Source organism: Lissotriton vulgaris, chromosome 4_1 (assembly GCF_964263255.1).
Source record: "Lissotriton vulgaris chromosome 4_1, aLisVul1.2, whole genome shotgun sequence".
Classification (NCBI taxonomy): Eukaryota; Metazoa; Chordata; class Amphibia; order Caudata; family Salamandridae; genus Lissotriton; species Lissotriton vulgaris.
This window is the reverse complement of record NC_141691.1, coordinates 578,551,207-578,572,212: the sequence shown is the minus strand read 5'-3', so window position 1 is coordinate 578,572,212 and position 21,006 is coordinate 578,551,207. Positions and strand designations below refer to the sequence as shown.

Below are 21,006 nucleotides of genomic sequence, written 5' to 3'. Positions count from 1 at the left end.
AGTGAGGAGGGGGGCCGGGGAGCGCATGGAAAGAGGGCGCTCTCGAAGTGTCACAGTGCGAAGAAAGTGAGGGAGAGTCGCGGAGCCGCGGGTGGCGCCTCGAAGTGTGCCAAGGGGCGCAGAGAGCGCAGCACGAGGGGGTGGCTCGGGGCTCCCTGGTGCATTGCGCCTCGAAGTGTGCCAAGAGGCGCCGCGGGTGCCAGGGACGGCTCGGGACTCCATTAGCAGCCGGTCCGCCCTCCATCCCGACCACGACCCTCCATCCATCGGACTGGCTGATTGTGCGCCGTGCTTACAGGAAACATTCCCGAGCGGTGGCTTTCAATCCGCAGCTCAGGGTAATCCTCAGGGGATGGCGGGCGGCGGCCGCCCCCAGTGCCCACCTGGAGCCGGCCCCGGCCGCACGCAGCGCCTCTAACCGGGGAGGAGCTGCAGGGATGCGCGCGGCCCCCGGACACTGGTGAAACTTGGCGAAGAGGGGCGTGCGCGCATGCGAGCCGGAGCCCGAGTCCCCAGACCCGCCGCAGCCATGGAGTCCCCCACCAAGGAGATCGAGGACTTCGAGAGCAACTCCTTGAAATACCTGCAGCCAGAGCAGATCGAGAAGATCTGGCTGCGGCTCCGGGGGCTGTGAGTATGCCCCCTGCCCCTCGCTGTGCGTGCTGCCTGTGCTGTGCTGCCATCCATGCTGCCACCGCTGGACCGCCTCCACGCCCCTGTCTGTGTCCGCAGCATCACCCACCCCGCTTCCATACTAACACCACTTACCTCTCTACCATTAACTGCAAAGGCTGGCTCACATCACCTCCCTTCCTTTAACTCGAGTGACTGGCTGACTTCACCTCACTCCCATTAACTTGAGTAACCTCCTTGCAACTCCTCTCTCTGTTTAAGTCGAGTAACTGTCTCACATCAATCTCGTATTAACTTGAGTGCCTGTCTCACACCCCCTCTCTCCCATTAACTTGAGTGACTGACTTACAATACCTCTCTCCCATTAACTCGAGTGACTGACTCACATCCCTTCCCTCCCTTAAACTCCTCTGACTGGCCCCAATCACCTCCCTCCCTTTAACTCGAGTGACTGGCTCACATCACCTCTCTCCCATTAACTTGAGTGACTGACTCACATCACCTCTCTCCCATTAACTCGAGTGATTGGCTCACATCACCTCCCTCCCTTTTACTCGAGTGACTGGCTCGCATCACCTCTCTCCCATTAACTTGAGTGACTGACTCACATCACCTCTCTCCCATTAACTCGAGTGATTGGCTCACATCACCTCCCTCCCTTTTACTCGAGTGACTGGCTCGCATCACCTCTCTCCCATTAACTTGAGTGACTGGCTCACATCACCTCCCTTTAACTCGAGTGATTGGCTCACATCACCTCCCTCCCTTTAACTCGAGTGGCTGGCTCACATCACCTCCCTCCCTTTTACTCGAGTGACTGGCTCGCATCACCTCTCTCCCATTAACTTGAGTGACTGGCTCACATCACCTCCCTTTAACTCGAGTGATTGGCTCACATCACCTCTCTCCCATTAACTTGAGTGACTGGCTCACATCACCTCCCTTTAACTCGAGTGGCTGGCTAACATCACCTCCCTCCCTTTAACTCGAGTGACTGGATCACATCACCTATTTCCCATTAAGTTGAGTGATTGGCTCACATCACCTCCCTCCCTTTAACTCGAGTGACTGGCTCACATCCCCTCACTACCTTTAACTCGAGTGACTGGCTCACATCCCCTCTCACCCTTTAATTCCACTGATTGGCTCACATCACCTCGCACCCATTAACTGGAGTGATTAGCTTACATCACCTCGCTCCCATTAACTTGAGTGACTGGCTCACATCTCCTCTCTCCCATTAACTTGAGTGACTGGCTCACATCCCCTCTCTCCCATTAACTTGAGTGACTGGCTCACATCCCCTCTCTCCCATTAACTTGAGTGAGTGGCTCACATCCCCTCTCTCCCATTAACTTGAGTGAGTGGCTCACATCACCACGCTCCCATTAACTTGAGTGAGTGGCTCACATCACCACGCTCCCATTAACTTGAGTGACTGGCTCACATCCCCTCTCTCCCATTAACTTGAGTGAGTGGCTCACATCCCCTCTCTCCTATTAACTTGAGTGACTGGCTCACATCCCCTCTCTCCCATTAACTTGAGTGAGTGGCTCACATCCCCTCTCTCCCATTAACTTGAGTGAGTGGCTCACATCACCTTGCTCCCATTAACTTGAGTGACTGGCTCACATCCCCTCTCTCCCATTAACTGGAGTGAGTGGCTCACATCACCTCGCTCCCATTAACTTGAGTGACTGGCTCACATCCCCTCTCTCCCTTTAACTCGAATGACTGGCTCGCATCCCCTCTCTCCCATTAACTTGAGTGAGTGGCTCACATCACCTCGCTCCCATTAACTTGAGTGACTGGCTCACATCCCCTCTCTCCCATTAACTTGAGTGACTGGCTCGCATCCCCTCGCTCCCTTTAACCCAAGTGATTGGCTCACATCCCTTCACTCCCTTTAACTCGAGTGATTGGCTTATATCCCCTCTCTCCCATTAACTTGAGTGATTGGCTTACATCCCTTCACTCCCTTTAACTCGAGTGATTGGTTCACATCACCTTGCCCCAATTAACTCCAGTGACTAACTTACATCACCTCTCTCCCATTAACTTGTGAGCCATTGCTCACATCCCCTCACTTCCTTTAACTCGAGTGACTGGCTCACATCCCCTCTCTCCCTTTAACTCATCTGATTGGCTCACATAATTTCTCTCCCATTAACTTGAGCGATTGGCTTCTTAAACAGTTAGATCATTCGTGGACATACCAATAGACAATGCATGCCCAAGCAACACCCAGGCATTCCAAAACACGTCATCTTGCACACTAAACCCAGAAAGGTAACATGGTACACGAGCGACACTTGAACAGAGATGTCAAGCCCATCCATGGCAGGTTTCAGTAGCTCCTTCTGTCCTGTTTTTTTTCACGGCAGGTTTGTGTGGTTCCACCCCCTACAGTCCAGTTTTTTTCTGTACAATCTGACACTTGCTGTTTTGGTTTTCTCTTCAAGGCTGGTGGCAGCAAAAGCAAGCGTACAAATTGTTACAAAAAAAACCTGGACTGGCGAGCTGCATCCAGGTGGCATAGGGTAACTCAGTGTCTCGGCCTGTTTGGTCACCCTGCAGGCGGGCATTCTATTCCCTGCTTCCCCTAGTGACCAGACGCCTCGTGTGATTCAGGGCAACTCGTGATCTCCCTGGGCCTCGTCCTCCCAAGTGCAGACATTGCTTAGATATAATTCGCCTACACACTGCTCGCCCATAGTTTGACGGCCACACACGTCACTGCACATACATTATGTGGTGCTCATGGCCTCGCATTTAGGAAAAACCCGGAGCACGGGAGCAGATGCTGCCTGTGCCCTCTTCAAGAGTAACGTATACAATATCGTGTGCAGGTGTTCGTATGCATGCTCCCTCGCCGATATGCAGCTCCGTAAATATATCAGAGCCTTCTATAAACGGAATGTGTGGCACTCAGTTTATCAAACGCAGCATTTCAGAGATGACTCCATTTGAAAGTGTAAACTGCAGGACACGCACGGAACTCTGCAGCCGGAGCATTGCCCGCTGAGCCTTCTGTTCTCTGTTGGTCTTTGACATCGTTTACAGAGTCCCAGCAAAATTGACATGAAAGCAGGAGGGGGGGTGGGGTGGGGTGGATGGTTGGAACCCTTGCCCACGGGATATTTAGTGATAGCTTGCCGTAAACGGTGTGCAGGTGAGCCTGTAAATGCCTGGTCCCCGCTGCAATTACACCTGCGGCCGCAATGCCAATCAGTGTTGACTCCATGCTGTTCTGAATGAAAAGAGCGCGCGCGCGCACACGCGTCACGCGGGTATTGTAACGCAAAACACACTTCGAGGACGACGCGACGCTGTTCATGATCGAAAGGCACACAAGGGGCTGGTGTTTGCTTGGCAGCCCGTACATTAGGTTGGCTGTCAGATTGCTTGTAGGAGGTGCAGCGAGCTTACCTCTTTCATTGTACGAAGTCTATTCCTGAAAGCGCCTAGAAGCCATGTTTACGGTGTCGTATACAAATTATATAAATAAAACAAAAAATAAAAATTACTTTTTTTAGGAGTTGACAAGGTGTTGAGTCTCTTTCCAAAGTTAATAAAGGGGCTGTGCTGGTTAAATAGGCAGAGACAGCATTTCCCAGGCACGGCCCGAAACGCGGGGCTCGCGTCAGTCACTTAAGCAGGCAGCAGGACCTCTGCGGGTCCCACGAGTGCAATCCGTAGGTGTCTTTGAACACGTGGTTCAATGTCTTTTTGTAGTGATGAGTGTTTGGGGGTAAAAAGTGCATTCACGGATGTTCAGCTGGGAAAGGCAGGTTTGTGGAAGAAATTGTGCGTGCGTGAAGTGTTAGTGTGTATTTGAAGTGTGTGTGTGAGAAGTGATTGAAGAGCGTGCGCGTGTGAAGTCAGCGTGAATGCGTATGTTCCTGAGTGTCTGTGGAAAGATAGTGTGTATGTAAGCGCGCGCGGCTGACTGTGTATGAAAAATAGTGCACATATGTCTGCCTATTAGGAAAGCATTTTCTGTGTGCCCCAGAGACTGCATGCACCTGCAGACCCCTTGAGAAGTCCCATGCCAGGTGTCAGAAGTTCATCATTTCCTGTTTTCAACTCTGGTATTTGTCATGATATTCTGTGAAAAAAATGTGTATATATATATATATATATATATATATATATATATATATATATATCTGTATCTATATCTATATCTATATCTATATCTATATCTATACACATATATATCTATATATCTATATCTATATCTATATCTATATCTATATCTATATCTATATCTATATATATATATATATATATATATATATATATATATATATATATATATATATATATATATATATATATATCTATCTATCTGTGGCTTACCTGCCGCTGCTCCCAGTAACAATTGGCTATCTGCAGAGAGTGTAACCACGAGTCCAATGCCTTACCTTCTCCCCTTCATTCTTCACCCACCACCCACGCCGATGTTTTAACTGTGAAATACAGCAATATTCATGCTTCATTGGGCGACGGTGCCCTTGCACCTGTTGCACCAACGGAAACCACGCCTCTGGACAAATGGCTGGTCTTGTGACCAACAGCAGCCCCACGTGTTTCAGAGATGCGTCTTTTGTCATTAGCTTTGCAGTTGGGATGCGGTCTGCGCCATAAGATTCCATGACGACACTCTTGTGTGGTGTTGAGATTGAAGACATCTGTGCCATTATCATAGTCTTCAGGTGGCCTATTTGTGTTTTACCCTTTATAAGTACAGGACTACAATTCCCAGAATGCCAAGTAAAAAGGGACTTGTTGGACGTGGGGCTTCTTGCGAGCTCTGCGCCTGTGCGCTCCTGATGAGGCGTGCGCACGTGTCAGGAGAGCGTGGTCCTGCGTGTGTGTTTGTATTCCATGCTTACCCAAGCGTCTTATCAAGAAACATTGTGCATGGGGCTGAGCAGGCTGTACATGGGAACTTACTGGCAAACGTGCACGTGAAACAGATGGCGTGAAGGAGGGAAGAGGAGCGAGTGGGACGACACATGACAGGACGGTTTGCAACAGCTTTACGTTGTGGAGTTTACAACTGCAAGGGGCAGTGCATGCTTCTGTGGAGACGGCATTGCGTGTGTTTGCGTGGAATGAGGGGCCCTGCACGTGCGCTTGTGTGGGAGACACGAGCTCTTGCTTGTGAAGCAGGGTGCACGTGTCTGAGTGTGGATGCAGGGCTCGTGGTTATGTGTTCGGGAGCATGGGCTTGTATTTTAGAAGAAGAGTGCACACTGTGTGTGGGGGGGGGGGTGGGGGAAGGGGGGCAGACTGCGTGCTCTTGTGTTAAGAGAGGGAATGTATGCCCCTGGTTTGTGACGCTCGTTTCGTGCCAAATGCTGCTAGTGAGAGTTTACTTGGCAGGGATTGGGTGGGGGGAATTGCTGTGTCCTATCTAAAAGTTGTGACTGAGGGCTATGGGTTTGTGTACACAGGGAATGCATGGTTGTGGGAAATTGAACAGCGCATGCGTATGTTGATTCCGACTGCATCCATTAGTGTGTGTGAGAAGAGTGAATTCGGGTGCATATGATGGGGTGGGCCTTTTTAGGCCTATGAAAGAAGGCATGCATAGTCGAAGAGTACACACTTGTGCATCTCGAAGGAGAGTGCAGGCGCGCGCATGAGGTAGGAGGCTGTACGATTGCGTGTTTAGGGGGACAGCGCATGCTTTAAATTCGGAAGGATGCTGTGTGTATGAAATAAGAATGCATAATTGTGTCATTGTTATAGTGTCTTGCTGCGCTATTGCATTTGTGTGCTGAATTATGAGCTGAAGTGTGCATATGCGGTGGGTGTTTTATACAGGGCCACTTGAATGATGCAATTATGCAGAAGTAGTGTTTTCCCCGTATAATTATGGATTTGCTGTGTTTGCCACATAATCCATCTGCTGCATAATCTGTAAAACTGAGCAACAAAAATGTTCCAGCTCAAACGGATCAAAAGTTATAAAAATCGTGGCTGCACGTCTCTGCGTAGTGCCATCTTTCAACTACTTATCGCTGTATTTGGGTCTTAAACTAGTACTAGTAACTAAGGTGAAATACTTGTACAGAAAAAATGTGCCGCATAACAACGCATAATTTCCCTTTACTTGCTGCATAATTTAGTCAGCCCTGCCACATAATTTGGTTCTCCCGTGTCGCATAATAATTGCAGTGGCCCTGGTTATATATGTGCTGCGTTTAAGGCGACATGTGTACAAGAAGTGCATGCTTGTGCGCATGGAAGGAGAGTGTATGGTTTGTAATTGTAAGGGAAGTGCTTGTGGGAAGAAGAAAAGTGCAATCCTGTGTGCTGGAAGGAGCCTTCACACTGTGGGTGGGCAATGAGAGCGCATATGGTGGGATTGAAAGTAGGGTGCATAATGTGTGATCAGAAGTAAAAAGCATGCTGAGGTGCGTCACATGAGAATACAACCTTGTGTGTGGAAGGAGAGTGCACGCTTGTGTGTGAATGGACAATTATATTTTGTGTGTGGGGAAGGAGAGCGCATATTGTGGGATTGAAAGTAGGGTGCATAATGTGTGATCAGAAGTAAAAAGCATGCTTAGGTGCGTCACATGAGAATACAACCTTGTGTGTGGAAGGAGAGTGCATGCTTGTGTGTGAATGGACAATTATATTTTGTGTGTGGAGAAGGAGAGCGCATATTGTGTCATTCCAAGTAGGGTACATATTGTGTGATTAGAAGCAGACTGCATGCTTGCGTGTGCCAGAGAGGTTCAGCTATGTATGTTGGGTGGGAGAGTACACACTTGCACACGTGGCTGCTGTGCAGCAGTTTACATTTGTAAACACATTTTCAATGATTCTATTTTTGGGGTGCGGGTGAATAGTTGTCGTCAAAGGTGTAGTTTTGGAAGGAAATGAGGATTATTGCTTGCTTGTTCGAAGGAGGAAGAAGGAGGGTTCTATGTGAAAGGGGTTAAGTGCCTGACTGTTGTTAAAGGAGTTAGGTGCACACTTGCTTGTTGTGATGAAGGACCAGAAGAGCATCCTTGTTGGCGTGGAGGGTGTTGTTTTGTTTATTTCCCAGTATTGCAGCAAATGGTGCTCTTTGGCTGCCTGGAAACGTTTACACGTTTTGATGGACATGCCTTTTGGACTTCCACTGGTATTGTGGTTGTGGGCCTTGAGCAGTTAATTGTCATGCGTATTGGAACGCATGTTGGGCACATCATGACTGCTTGACTGTGTAATACACATGCTTCTATGCGCCAAAAGGTGGTCCAATGCGTAAAATAGAGTTCATGCTCGTGCAAGTAGAGGGAGTCCTGGATTTGTTGTCACTTTTGAAGGGGAATGTTTAATTGTGTGTGTTGGGAGAAAGTGTATACCTGGGTGTACAGAGTAATGGCGCACGGCCTTGTGGTAGGAAGGGCAGAGCAGTATGTGGTTTGGGTATGTGTTTGCAGAGGGTGGCCACAAGCACCATCCATGTTTGGGCGGTGGGGAGCATATTTTTATTCATAATACTTGGACTCGGAGCAAGAGAGGGATTACAGCAAAAATGGACAAAGAAAGATGAACAGAGAGCCAGGACATGTGTGACAAAGGGAGTAAGCAGCGCTGAAAAAGAACCTGTAAGAGTGAGATAAAGAGACCTGAAGCGCATGGAGCTGGGAGAAAGGGACACGGGGTGAGTAGAAAACTAGGCAGCTCAGTTTTAAAACCCACTCACTTCTTTTTTCATGACTTATGACCTGTAGAAACCATTCCAGTGTCTTTGGAAGGAGCAAGCATGTTTTGTGAGTGGAAAGAGAGTGCTAACCCTGGGCGTAGTTCGCGTAGTAGTGTTATGCGTAGCTACGCTAAGTGCACTTCGCACTACGCAAGCTATGCGAACTGCGTAGTGCACTGTGCAAAGTGCTGTTTGCACTGATTGCACAGTCTCAGATGCTTGTCCCCACTGTGCAATCCGTGCAAACCGCATCTTGCACAGTGCAAGCAGTCATTTTCTGCCGCTCAAGTACATTTCTACTCGAGCTGCAGCTTTCTCAACGCGGACTGGTAGTTTCTCATCACGAACAGTCGCGAGCATATGCGACCACTCGAAATCAGAAACTTGACCTCCCTGCATTGAGAATCTCGCCGGGAGGTTTATTTGCCTTGCTCGCGATCGGCAACTTGATGTTGTTGATCGCGAACAAGGAAAAAGTTTTGCCGGGATGTCATTTTACTCGCTCGTGGTCGCCAACTTGACGTTGCGGAATGCAAGCAAGTTAAAATTGACCGCTATGCTACGCGTGTTTGCACTGTGGTACATGTAATTCAAGTAGTGCGAAGTAGCGCAAACGTTGCAAACTACGCGAGCTTAGCTTAGTACTTCACCCAGGGTTAGTGCATATGTGTTTGCAGGAAGAACAGCTCAAATTACAACACATCAAATAAAAATACTCTTTCTACATTCATTTTCCTTGGATGAAAAAAGTTAGCCATAGGCTGACTTTGGTAGTTCCTCTATTGCTTCCTGTTAGTCTACGTCTTCACCAGCACTCAGTGTAATATCACACAAGCCACCCCATTCTGATGGCTTATCAGATGGGTTTCACAAATGTTTTCATTGGGGTTTGGTGAACAGCAGGTTAATCGTTTCTGAGTCATTGTAATAAAGCTAGAGTAGGTCAACAGTAAGAAGGAGTGAGGAGTTTATATAGGGTGGACCCTCAGCTTCTCAAACTCGAAACCATGATGTACACAAATGAGGGCTGACCCAACCCTCTTCAATCCCGCCTTGAAACGCGGCGAGAGCACTAAATTACCCACTCGCTTGGATACTTAAAAGGTCACGCATACAACAGAGTTCAAGACGGGATTTAAGAGAGTTGCGTCAACCCTTCTTTGTGTAAATTCTGTAAAACGAGAGTATTCGTTTCCAGTCAATAAACAAAACACTGATCTTAGAGGCAATGACCTTTGTGTCTCATGGAATGAGAAAAAATCTTGCATTTGCTGGAACATAGATCCTTTCTTAGGTCTGATCGAAATACAGTCAAAGAGGTACTTGAAGATCCCTCTCTACCATTTGGACTGGCAAATCAGTATGCAAAGCTGGATTGAGCCCCCACTGCGCTGTTGATCGTTGCGTGGCGACTGTTGCACAATACGTTTTGCTTTTGCACCATAGTGTTGCAGGACTCAGCAACCGATTCCATCATAAAAAAGTCTCCTTTTGCTAACCATTTTGGCATGTTTGAATATACCAATGCCCTTGCGTGCCAGCCATTTGTTCCAAAGGGGTATTCATACGTGACAGGCGGCCCAGCTCCAGTGCTCATAAGCAACATGTACAACGACAAACCTGTCTCAAGTCTACATTTGAGGGCAGCATCAGTACCTAGGAGCAGCACGTATGTGTGAGAATGAGAGAAAAATACATGTCACCATGAACAGCAAGTGTGATACCTTGACTCATGGAGAAAAATTCTTAACTTTCTTGGATTATCGACCTAAAATATGAGCATTTATATAGGAGATGCTACCATTTGTAGGATCTGATAATGCCTTCTGAGTCTGGATTCTAATTATGAATCTAGAATTCACATTGACTGGAGTCATGGCAGTCTTGGTTGTGTTTGGTGCTGCTTAGTTATGAATGATGTTGGCTAGTGACTGGCTTGGGTATAACTGACTAATTCATCGTTTAGCGCTGGCTCAGACTGGATATTGGCTGAATGGGTCTTCTCATGATTCTTTGTAGTGTGTTTTCAGTTTGGTTAGTTCTATTGGGGTGGAAAGTTGTCTGTTGCTTGTGGTAGGGTTGCTTCTCAGTTAGGAGGCATCGTTAACCAATTAAATGGTTTTGGCACTATGCTGTGCATATGTGGACATTAAATATTTACTTTGACTTATTCTGAGTGGTCGATGTGTAGGATCTGGGATGGTGAGAGGATATAGGTGTGATGTTGATGTAACAGCACATAGGTAACCGTGCCACATTGTCTGTCTAATGTGATCTTTGGTGTACAGTAAAAATATGAATATGTCTTGGTATGAATATGCTTTTGGTGAGGCAATGACAAAGCAACCAACCCCTGTGCAATTCCTTCAGCTGTCTGCAACGGGAGTTTGGCTGAAGTGCCCGTTGCCATTTAGCTCATCATCAGGCTTAGAGCATTGCTTACATAGATGCAGAGTTTTTTTTAATTCTTTTTTTTTTTTTAGGGCTCAAGATATCTGAACGGTGTCCAATGTACCCCCAGATCTCCTTAAAATTGCAATCTTTCTGCTTCAGGTTTGGTTGTGCAGTCCTTAGACTGGGCCCTTATGCCTCCTGACCCCTCAAAGGGCCACATACCCTCTAGGAAAATGTTGGGTTAGTGGATCCAGACTAGTGTCCATGTTCCAAGGGATAAAAATATGTTTTTCTACTTTGCATAGCCGAGTTGGCCCCTTGCGACCCCACCACATTGGCGTAGGCATCAGGGGAATACTCTCCCCTTCTTATTCTCCCTGGTATTATTTTTCATGATGGATGGACTGAGCCCCCCCTGGTGGAATGAGCCACAACAGAAATTGTCCTATTACAGCCTTCTAGGTCAGATTGCTCCGTCCACGGACCACTTCCTAGATGATGGGGGAAAATGCCCTCTCTTCAAATGGGATTCATTGTGTTTTTTAAATTTGAGGTCTGCATACCCATTTCTATGGATTTTCACTGAGATAAGGCTCAATATATACGAATGATTAACACTTTGAAGACTGCCTTCCTCATTTTTGTAATGCAAGTATCTAAAAAAGTATTGAGCTGATTCGTATTAAACCCCAAAACAGGCTTTATTCTGAGTAAAGTTTTTCTTGCATGCACGTTCAGTTTATTGCCATTGTCAGACCCCATTTGGGCGGAAGGGAGCTACTAAGCCGCAACCATGGTGGTGGAGTATGTTTGCCACTGGCGTCCAGCATACTGTGGCTTTTACAACTGTACCAGGTGTGCTCTCTCCTCCTTCAGGTAGTTGACTCTCAGGACAGAGATAGAGATTGAAACCAGTCAAAGGCTTCTCAGACAGTCAGTTTGGGGTCAGGAGCTCAGAACTCAACCGTAAACCAACAGATTCAATAACATTGTGTCCAGCTTGGTGCTTATCTTTTGAAGCGAAAGAACATATTTTAATCTCATAGCATAACATATCATTACACAGCACAATTAGGGGAATCAGATATAGTGCTGTAATCCTGTTTGTGATCTTCATTGAGGCCCTGCACTCTTTTGGTACCCTTCCCCACTAATAAAGATGCCCAGCACCTATAACCCCTGGTACATCACATTAGACTAGGCACTGAAAATGCACTAGCGCACTACAACCAGAATATCTCCAAAACGTAGATGCGCACAACAGTACAATTGGCTTTCATCAATTCAAGGTCACCTGGAAAAAGTCTCAAGTTTGTATAGCTGAACTCGGTCGGCTTTGTCAGTCTGTCATTCCAAAAAGGGTTTAGGGCCCAAGATTACCCGCTTTCTGTCGTTGTAGTTCTGGTGGAGAGGGATGCTTGCCTGTTGTAGTCTTAATCCTGGGGTGGTCACTCTTGGACTGAAGGGGCTGAGGGGCTGGGGCCTCACTAGGAACTTGACAGCTGGGAGACATCACTGTGGCGGCTCATACAGTGGCATTGATTTTTGGCAGTGCTGGGTGCAGACATGTGCTTGAATGACAGGTGTGGCTTCCAGCCTGATCATGAACTGTTGGGTGTCTTCAGTATTTGCTGTTTCCAGGCCCCTCAGGATTCCCACCCTGGCAGTGATGAAGGATTCTGACCACAACAAGGGCAGCACCAGTCTCTCCATCACATGAGAGGCTGCATATAACACAGGATGCTTCATAATTTCAAAAGGCTTGATACAGTTCATTGCAATACCCACTCATGGAGACCGTGGGTCATCTCGAGACATAGGATGCTTGTAAATGTGCTTCCTTGTAGTCACTGAGTTTCTCTGACTGCTCCCCATACTGGGAGCAAGCTAAGCCTCTCCTTCTGAACCATCTCACCTCCTTCAGCACCAGGTACACTTCTCCCTCTCTCAGCAGGCAGGAATGTTCCTAGGCTCCAGGGAGACCCTGAGCTCTTCCAGCAGAAAGTGACCACTTCAAGTGAAACCCTCACCCCCCCCCCCCCTCCCCGGGAGACTGTCATACAAACACCAGCCCTGGCCACATTGCAGTCCCTAGAATACTCTGTGAGGCACTGTTATCCTTGGTCATGTAAACGTGGAACCGGATTAAGGTTGCATGCTTGGAATGTCACCTTTATATGCATTTTCCAAACTGAATATGGATTCAAAACGGGGTTGGGTTGATTTTCTTTTAAATATAATGGTATGGTTGTCCTCAGACACAGCCATTGTGAAAAGTGATTCACACCAGGGAGAAGTGGTGCTGACTCCAGGCAGGAGTATTCAAAATAAGGACACAATGAAGTGTGAGGTCTCCTTACTTGGCTGTCGCCAGCCTTCATGAAGAGACAAAAGGGCAAACCATACCTAGCAACATCCTCAACAACAGCAATTGCAGTCCAACTGCAGCACAAAGTGATAGTGCTGAGGAATAAATAATCAGCAGCCCTTTGCTAATGAGGACCTCATTGAATTTCTAACGGTAGACCTGTGGTCATCCTCCTTCAAATGAGCATTTAAGACTCCACACTCCATCTATAGAGATGCATGTTGTCAATTCACTCTCTCTGTCTGAGGAGACTGTGCCCACCCTCCACCCTGTGCCACTCTCAACCAGGGGTCATCTAAAATGTACCTTGCTGGTATTAGTAATCAGTATGTCATAACCTCACTGCACATACACACAATCAGCACCCACGATAGCCAGCACAAAATAGAACTTTGCATTGGATGAGTAAGCAGACCACCCTGTCTTTGACACAGAGAACAAGGTCTGGTCAAACGATTGATTCCCAAATACTTGGTACACTGCCACCACAGCTTCACATGACCTACCTACCACAGGTTTGGTTTTGGGGGTGTGAGGAGCACACCAATGATTGCTCTCTCTCTCTACAGATTTATCCACCGGTGCTGCGGCTAATAAGGGTAGTCACTCCTTGTTAGGAACTATTGGTTATGATGGGTCTACACTCCCATCTAGATGCTACCACAGGGACATTACTCTTATGCTCACCATAAGGACAGTCTTGGTGCACCCCACTAGTTCACAGAACAAGTTCTGCACCTCACAATACGAGGACAGTCCTAGTCCTGTGTGCACATGCTGGAATAGTATGACACCTGGTCCAACAAAAAGTTACGATACCAATTACATGCTTGTTTGCTATTTTTGTTTTTGTCATATGGGAGAGCAAACATTCATATGGAAGCTAGACCTGGAAATGTAACTTTATCTCCACTTTTTTCACCTCCCCTCCAGCTTTAGTTGCACAAAACGTAGCTACATTCAGCAGATTAATCTACTGATGCTGATTTATTAGCAAGCTTTAAAAATACATTTTAAATGGATTGTGCATCTTAACATAATTGTACACTTGTAATCACAGACTGTGAAGGATGCATATATATAAAATATGGGAAACCTATATTTGCTCTAATGCAACTTACGCTTCGGATGTGAGTTCTGATGGCATTTTTCAAAGGGTACAGCTTTGTCTCATCGAGCTACAATAAAGGTTCGTAAACCAGCTGTTATACACATCACCTCAGTCTTTGAAATATTCTGATAAAATTGGTCAAAGTGAGCACAGCATGCATTTGCAGCTCTGAAAGTGCTTCATGGCTCTACACACCCAGGATTTATCAGAAACATCTCAAGGAAACTGCACCACATTTAAAGGGGCGTCTGAGCTTTTAAAGCATTATTGAGGAATATAATTCTTTGGATTTAGTGGGTTTTCTTTTTTAAGAAATGTATGCTACAAAGAGCATATTAGCATGTATACAATGAATGAAGATTTACTGAAGGATGGGTTCAGAAACAGTCTATTAAACAGGAATTACAAAACTCCATATGTCGAAGCAAAAAACATGCAGCATTTTCTTGAAGAAAAACAAAAACTCCCAAAACCTAGCAACCTTTAAAGCATTGACACAAAATAAGCCACTCCAGCACTACAACACATTATAAAATATGAGACCTTCTCATGTCTTTAGAGCCCAAACATACCAGTGCCTAAGAACTACATTTCTCCTACAAGCCTATCGTTCATGAGACTCTATCAACTGGATACTCTGTATGACATTATGGATCGTACACCTACAGTGTCAACGCCCCTTTTCACATGATCAGCTCACACAGTATTGTATGAAAATGTAACACTTCTAACAAAAGCATAATTCTTGTTTACATAGATAGGTTTACAATAAACAGAGAAAAATATCTTCTTAATCAACAAAAGAAATGTTTTCAGCTCACAAAATAATCTATCTGTGTGTAGGAACACCCATATCAAGCTACCCTTCTGCTGTAGCTAGGTCACACTATACTGGGATGCAGACGTTCATGGGTATGTTGTAAATAATGTACAAGTAGCACCTTCACGTCTGTGAAGGTGTCTTCCTGGGCACTGGAGTCAAATGCTGTGAGTCACAGCCTAGTTCAATCAAAAAAGTTCTCCACAACAGATGTAGATGTGTATGTTTTTTTTAATCTTCAAAACATAAATCGCCTAAATGCATTGGGAATTGATTTATGCACTAACGACATTGATCATGCATGTTACTACATTGTAAACGTTGTATGGACAGAAGATACAAGAGAAATTGATATTCTTTACATGGATTTATGTTTTGAAGATTAAAAAAAAATACACATCTACATCTGTTGTGGAGAACTTTTTTGATTGAACTAGGCTGAAACTCACAGCATCCGACTCCAGTGCCCAGGAAGACACCTTCACAGACGTGAAGGTGCTACTTGTACATTGAGCGATTTTCTGGAGCAGGGAATACATAGAACAAGTTGATTTAAGTACAAGCAGTGCACAATCTTACTTATTAAATTTATGTTGTAAATAGAGCAGCTACTTTTCTCCTCCATCGTTTTCCCTGCCGAGCAGAATGGAAGCAGGTACATTCGACCACTTCCGGTTCCTCTGTGAAGCAAACATCCATCAGAAGCTGCAGTCAGTTATCAAGAATTCCTCTAGCATTTCGTTCTCGGCATTTGATTTTGCAACCATTCATTTACTCGGCTGCTTGCAATTTCCATTGAATGAAACCCCTTATTTGCTGGTTGTCAAGCACACATTGAATGTTTATTATTCCGTAACAGCTGCTGCTGTCAAGCAAAGGATACAGTGCAACAGAAGAATAAAAACCTTGTTTTTTGTGAAGCGTTTGTTGGTACCTGGATAGAGATTATCAGAAGGTTGTTCCTTGATAAGGCTTTCATGACAGACTCTGCTAACATCTGACCGAACATATAATGCTATTGTATCTTACTGGCATTACATAGCGGTTCCATACCTTTCACGAGGGCCACAGTGTTTTCCAAGTGGATGAAAAAGTACCTTTTCCATCGTTTGTATGGCTGCAAAGATGTTGGTTTGGGTGCTGCCAATTAAAGACGTCTTGTTGTCATAGAGGTGGTTTGGAAGTGTGCTGCCTTGGTGTTGTGGTAAGATGCTCTTAGCAGATAGTTGCGTGAATAATGCAGTGAAGGAGTTAGAGGGACAAGTGTGCAGATTGCATGTATAGATCAGTAGTTCGCATGTTCTGTCCAGTTGGTATTATGTCTAAGGAAATGTGTATTTTTAGGCTTTCTAATTTCCATATGGCTTCTGATTATCCTTAGTTTCTTTGGGAGCTTGTTCTGGACTTTGCATGTCTGTACTGATAATGACCCAATCTAGCTTTTTTAAAGGGGTGGATCAAGAGTGATGCATTCGGGATCTGAATGATGGAGCTGGGTACCTTGGAAGTGGCTGGTGTTCAGTCTGGATGGCTAGTTTTCCCACTTCCCCATATGATGTATAATGAGATTTAGTGTGAGCTATTTGTGAAGAGCACACCCACCCATATGGATTTCCTGGTGCTTCCAAAAGATGGGAGCAAATGCAAATTACCGGAAGAAAACCTGTAGTTCACTTTTGATGAGCCGTGTCTTATGTTGCCTACAGAACTAAAAGTGATCAAATGGCATCCTGAGAGATGAGTAAGAGCGTTGGATCCCTCGACCCAGATTTGCATGATCTTGGAAACATGTAAGTGGGCAACAGATGCAGCAGGCAACGTGTACGCAGCAATAAATCTCCTCATTTTTTAAAATATTGTTTTTATAGATACTTTATTTTGGTCCCACAAGACCTTAAAAGCACAGATAAAACATTAAAAATGCAATACAATTGATCAGAATAAAAAGTTTGTACATACACATAAAAAATATGGAAGCATTAAAATTGTTAAAAAAGTATTAAATGAGCTGATGGGCACTAGGTATCTCGAGCATACAATAAAAAATTCATTTATATTAAAATCAAAGTAAAAATACAAAATCCCAACTCGTAACAAGTGCATAGAGTGGGTGGTTTAAACTTGAGCTTTCTTTAGAACCGCACAACGAGCACACCACATTGAAAACAGGTAGCAAGAAACTGAGTAAACAATTGGCATGCCAGTGTCATATTTCAGGATCCTGTAAGTTTGTAGGCAGTGAGGGGTTTCAAGATTCCTACAAAGCTGTCGTAGCCAACGAGCTCTTATTGCCTTGTAGGTGGGGCAGAAAAACAGCACATGCAAATCAGTACAATTTTCGTATGACGGGCAGTCTTTCGTAGTACTCCCCCCATTTATAAGTAACAGCATGTAAAGGAAGTACACCGTACCTGAACTGCATATAGAGTTTTTTAGCAAGGAGAGGCTGTATATCATCTATGCTAGATTCTAAGGTATATTGCAGTTTAACTTCTAAGAAGAATGATGTGAGTGTGCCTGTCCTGAGGCCCCTCAGCAATAAATTGAGGTGGTGGTCTTTGAGGTTTTTTATCAAGACTTTTCTTGGAGGAGCCAAGGAGCTCTGTTCTGGGCTAACCCATAGATCACCCTTTCCAATGGATAAGAAGGAATTCTTGATAAAGGTGAGCCAGGGTATTTTACTTGCTCCCCTGAGGTTTACCACCTCCCTTAATTCCTCCCTGTACAATTCTGGGGTGCTCCATAGGCGACGCCAATAGAGGAGAGGTCTAAGCGCAACCTCCCAAGACATGGTTTACCAGTGGTTCTGTCCTCTCAAGCTCAAAAAGCTAGACAAAGGAACCTAAAGATGGTGTGTTGAGCCAAAGACTGTCAGTGGAGTACCACGAGATAACAGTGAAAAATGAATATTATTAGGTGACTGTTTAACACCAATAATTAAAATGGGAGTACTTTTGCTGATAAATACAAACATAGTTTTACTGGATATACATTTTCACTGTCCTATTTAACGGACACTGCACAAAGTATAACTTATAAGTGAAGAGACGATTTACTAATGGAAGTCTTTCTTTAATGTCTGTGGGAAGCTTTGTGTTAAAAAGCTGAGCAATTAGCTGCCTGTGGTTTGCCACATAATTAAGATCCGTGGAGGTCAAAATGCGTTATGGTGGATTCTTTTGCTGAAAATAAATACATGATGAAATGAGGATCGGATGTTGGGCTTGTTTCAGGGTGTTGTGGATAAGCTGGTGGTTACCTTTGGAATATTTAAAGTGGTGACTCTCGCTGCACAAGCCTTGGCCTGAGAGGCAGCGAGTCCATTTGGCGTCAGGTTCAGTGGAAGTATTTTGAGAATGGACGCCCGCCGGGGGCAAAGAAATGAACTGGCCAAGGTGAGGCCACTGTATAGTGACACTGACAGGACGCCCGCCAGGATAATGTTTATTCTGCAATACATGCAGGTGGCCAGGGTTTGCAATGTGGTGTTTACCCCTGCACACACCGATCAGTAATTGTGTAAAATTGTGGTGAAAGTTTTCCATGCAACATCAAGCAACACAGATCAGCTTTCAAATCATCGGGAGCATCGTTTGCAAGACATCGAAATCCTTTATCCTATAAGAAATTGACTTCTCTGAGGCATTCTTTAAGGATTTGAGACATTGCAAGCATTCGAAAGAATAATAAAGTTTGAAATACTTAAGCAAGTACTACACATCACTTTGGCAGTGTATCATGGACATTGGATTCCTAGATTGAACATCATAGAGAGAATGAACAGTGAAAGACTAATATTATGAGTTTCATTTACCTTACCATATACCTACCTTGTGTGGTAAAGGCCTGCGGGGGTAAAGGCTTTGCGCTGTAAAGATATTGCGGGTTAAATTATGAGTGGTATGGGTATTCGTGGTAAAGGCATGTGTTGTATTGTTATACATCACTCATGCACAAAGCTCATGTACCTCTTGCATCTCATTAGGCATGTGCACTCATAAACCTTTTGCTCCTCAGTAGACAGAATGGGCACCCAAACACAGCGTATGCACCATACACCACGTTTATGCACCTCAGTAGGCATAAATCTCTCACACAGTTGTTGTTCCACACTAGACATAATGGGCACTAATAAATCGCTCACACATCACGTTCATACCTCTCTTAATAATCCACATTTGTAAAGCGCGAACAATCACCCTATAGGGTCTCTAGGCGCTGGGGGCCGTCGGGAAGATTAAGCAAGCTATTGCCCATAGTCACATGGTGCTAACCTGCCGCCGGAGCCAGGGATCGAACCGTGATCCCCAGATTCCGGCGTCAGTCGCCCTGGCTGCGGCGCCACACCTCTCCCCTCTCTTGCGTCTCAGTAGGCCTGTGCACCCATAAACCACTCATACACCTCTTGCTCCTTGGTAGATAAGAATGTACACCCATTCATCGCTCATACACGCTATTGCTCCTCAATGGGCATGTGTGACACCCTTATAAATAAATATCTGCTCTGTGCTTCATTGTCACGTAGGATTTTACCTTCATGTCCCACATGTTCTTTAATGCAGATCGGAGGCATCTATGGTTAAAATTACTTTTGTGAGTTCCTCTTCCCCTGAATCTCTTGATTTTTTATTTATTTACAGCATGTTTTCACACACTAGGATCAGGCTTCCAATATGAAATCGGTGCATGCTACCTCATTTTCTGTGTAATTCAGTCCACGGTTATTTAAATAAGGGATCAAGGGATGTCCACTCTGTGTTTGTAGATTGTATGTTTTCCTCGATGGCAATGGACTTACAGTTAAGTCCCTTGTATGCCTTTGTTATAAGGTATGTTTGTGGTTATCGGGGGAGGGGTCGGATAGGCGCGGGTTCCTTTACACTAGACCCTTCCCTTCTAGTGTCTTCCCTCACCACCAGACGATCTTTCCTAGTTGGGAGATGTGACTGAAAGAGGGTTGTCAAGAACTTGATTTTGAATCTCCTGGGACATGGTAGACAGAATTCAGCATCCCTTCCACGTTTCTGTGCATCTAGATCACGATAGACCAGAGGTCTTCAAACTTTTGTCGGCCGAGCCCCCCCATCTAAACCTTTTTACACGTCGAGCCCCCCTCACCGCCACCACCACCTGACAAAAAAGTTCTGGAAGCTGGTACTCTGCATCATTGATTGCCATTCCCTCCTGCAGAGCCCAGGGTGAGCAGGTGGGTTGAGTGCATAGTGATCAGTGTGAGTACATTGTGATTCCTGTGTGTGCAGGGTGAGTGTGAAAGTGAAGGGCGGGTATGAGGAGTGAGTTGTCTGAATGCAGGGTGCATTTCCAGACACAGTTGGGGTAACTCAGCATGTCATTGAGGCCTGGCATAGAGTTTCAGATATTAGTTAAACTATTGTTTTTATGGCATTATTCAGGGTCCAGGGGTCGAGGGTGGAGGAAATAAATATTGTGCTCATCCTGCAACAAACTTCCAGTCTTGCGATTAGGCTTGCCAGCTCATTATAGTGATGTCCCAGACTGTACAAAAGTAAGCAGTCCACTAAAGCTTATTTTCAGCACTTATCTGTGCGTACTTGGAACAGCAAAAATAAATAGAAAACATTTTTAATTGAGTTCTAAGGCTGCCTGAATGATCTATAACTTATAAATAAAAGGAACACATTTTGAAACATCACATTACAAATGAATACATACTATTTTATGTATAACCTTATTTAGTGTCATGACAAGACCTTTGCAGGCTCTTTATAAAACACATGGCTGGCATTTTTATTTAGCTAAACCTACTTCATATTCCCTGTTCATGAAATGCATTCTCACATTAAGGCAGTAAAATGTAAAGATAGGCAGAGTGGGGGCACAGTGGGTACTTGAACTAGAAAACAAACAGCCTCTGTAATCAGATTACAAAGGTATGTAAATATGCACAGCCTCCCCCGCATATTGTGTCAGCCCGGACTGATTTT

At 45.2% G+C, this 21,006-nt stretch overlaps 1 protein-coding gene across 9 annotated transcripts in view; it reads left to right on the top strand.

Annotated features, from left to right (window-relative positions):
• The window catches only part of PDE1C (phosphodiesterase 1C), a 1,706,308-nt gene that overhangs the window by 638,345 nt on the left and 1,046,957 nt on the right, over window positions 1–21,006 (top strand). For 4 of the 9 annotated variants that reach the window (XM_086964789.1, XM_086964787.1, XM_086964786.1 and 1 more), the window contains exon 1: window positions 355–630. The exons of 3 other annotated variants lie outside the window; for them this stretch is intronic. In XM_086964789.1, the coding sequence (XP_086820915.1) occupies window positions 491–630 (140 nt within the window). In that variant the 5' untranslated portion in view covers window positions 355–490. Of the gene's footprint in view, window positions 1–52; window positions 631–21,006 lie in introns of those variants that run through there. 2 more of the 9 variants (XM_086964793.1, XM_086964790.1) reach the window with 2 other exon arrangements.